The sequence below is a fragment of the Octopus bimaculoides genome, chromosome 4 (genome assembly GCF_001194135.2).
Source record: "Octopus bimaculoides isolate UCB-OBI-ISO-001 chromosome 4, ASM119413v2, whole genome shotgun sequence".
Lineage (NCBI taxonomy): Eukaryota > Metazoa > Mollusca > Cephalopoda > Octopoda > Octopodidae > Octopus > Octopus bimaculoides.
Window position 1 is genome coordinate 112534936 of NC_068984.1, and position 581 is coordinate 112535516.

Consider the following 581-nt stretch of genomic DNA (forward strand, 5'->3'; position numbering starts at 1 on the left):
CTATCTTCGCTCCTCTCAGGTGACATTCTTCTCCGTTCTTTTGCAGAGTATCGATTGGCCTCAGGCAAGCTTTCGTTTTTAATTTTTTTTCTTTTTTCATTCTTTCTTTCGATTCTCTTCATTTCTTCATTTCTCTATTTATTTATATATTTCATTTATATATATCTTCATTCCTGCAACAACAACAACAACACTATTTTATTCCTTTTTTAAGAATACAAAAAAAAAAAGAAAAAAGAAATTAAAATTAATAATAAAAAATAAATTGCATTCTCCTTTCACCTTTATTTATTTGATTAATTTCTTTTATTTTCTTTTAAGTAACGAAGCTTTTTTCTTCTTATTTTTTATTTTACTTTTCACTCACCTTATTTTCTTTCTCTTCCTCTTTCTGTATATATATATATGTATATGTATACATATAAGAGCATATATACATACATACGTATATCACCTTTATCTTTCTGTTCATCTTTTTTATATTCACGTATATATATATATCTATATATACATATATATATAAGTATGCACATATATATAAATATGTATGCATATATATATATATATATATATATATATAT

At 22.5% G+C, this 581-nt stretch overlaps 1 protein-coding gene across 3 annotated transcripts in view; it reads left to right on the plus strand.

The window, feature by feature from the left end:
* Positions 1 to 581, plus strand: part of LOC106878542 (myocyte-specific enhancer factor 2C) — a 350263-nt gene that overhangs the window by 278846 nt on the left and 70836 nt on the right. For 2 of the 3 annotated variants that reach the window (XM_052967356.1, XM_052967355.1), the window contains exon 4: positions 47 to 64. The exons of the other annotated variant lie outside the window; for it this stretch is intronic. In XM_052967356.1, coding sequence (XP_052823316.1) covers positions 47 to 64 — 18 coding nt within the window. The remainder of the gene's footprint in view (positions 1 to 46; positions 65 to 581) is intronic. 3 annotated transcript variants of the gene reach the window in all.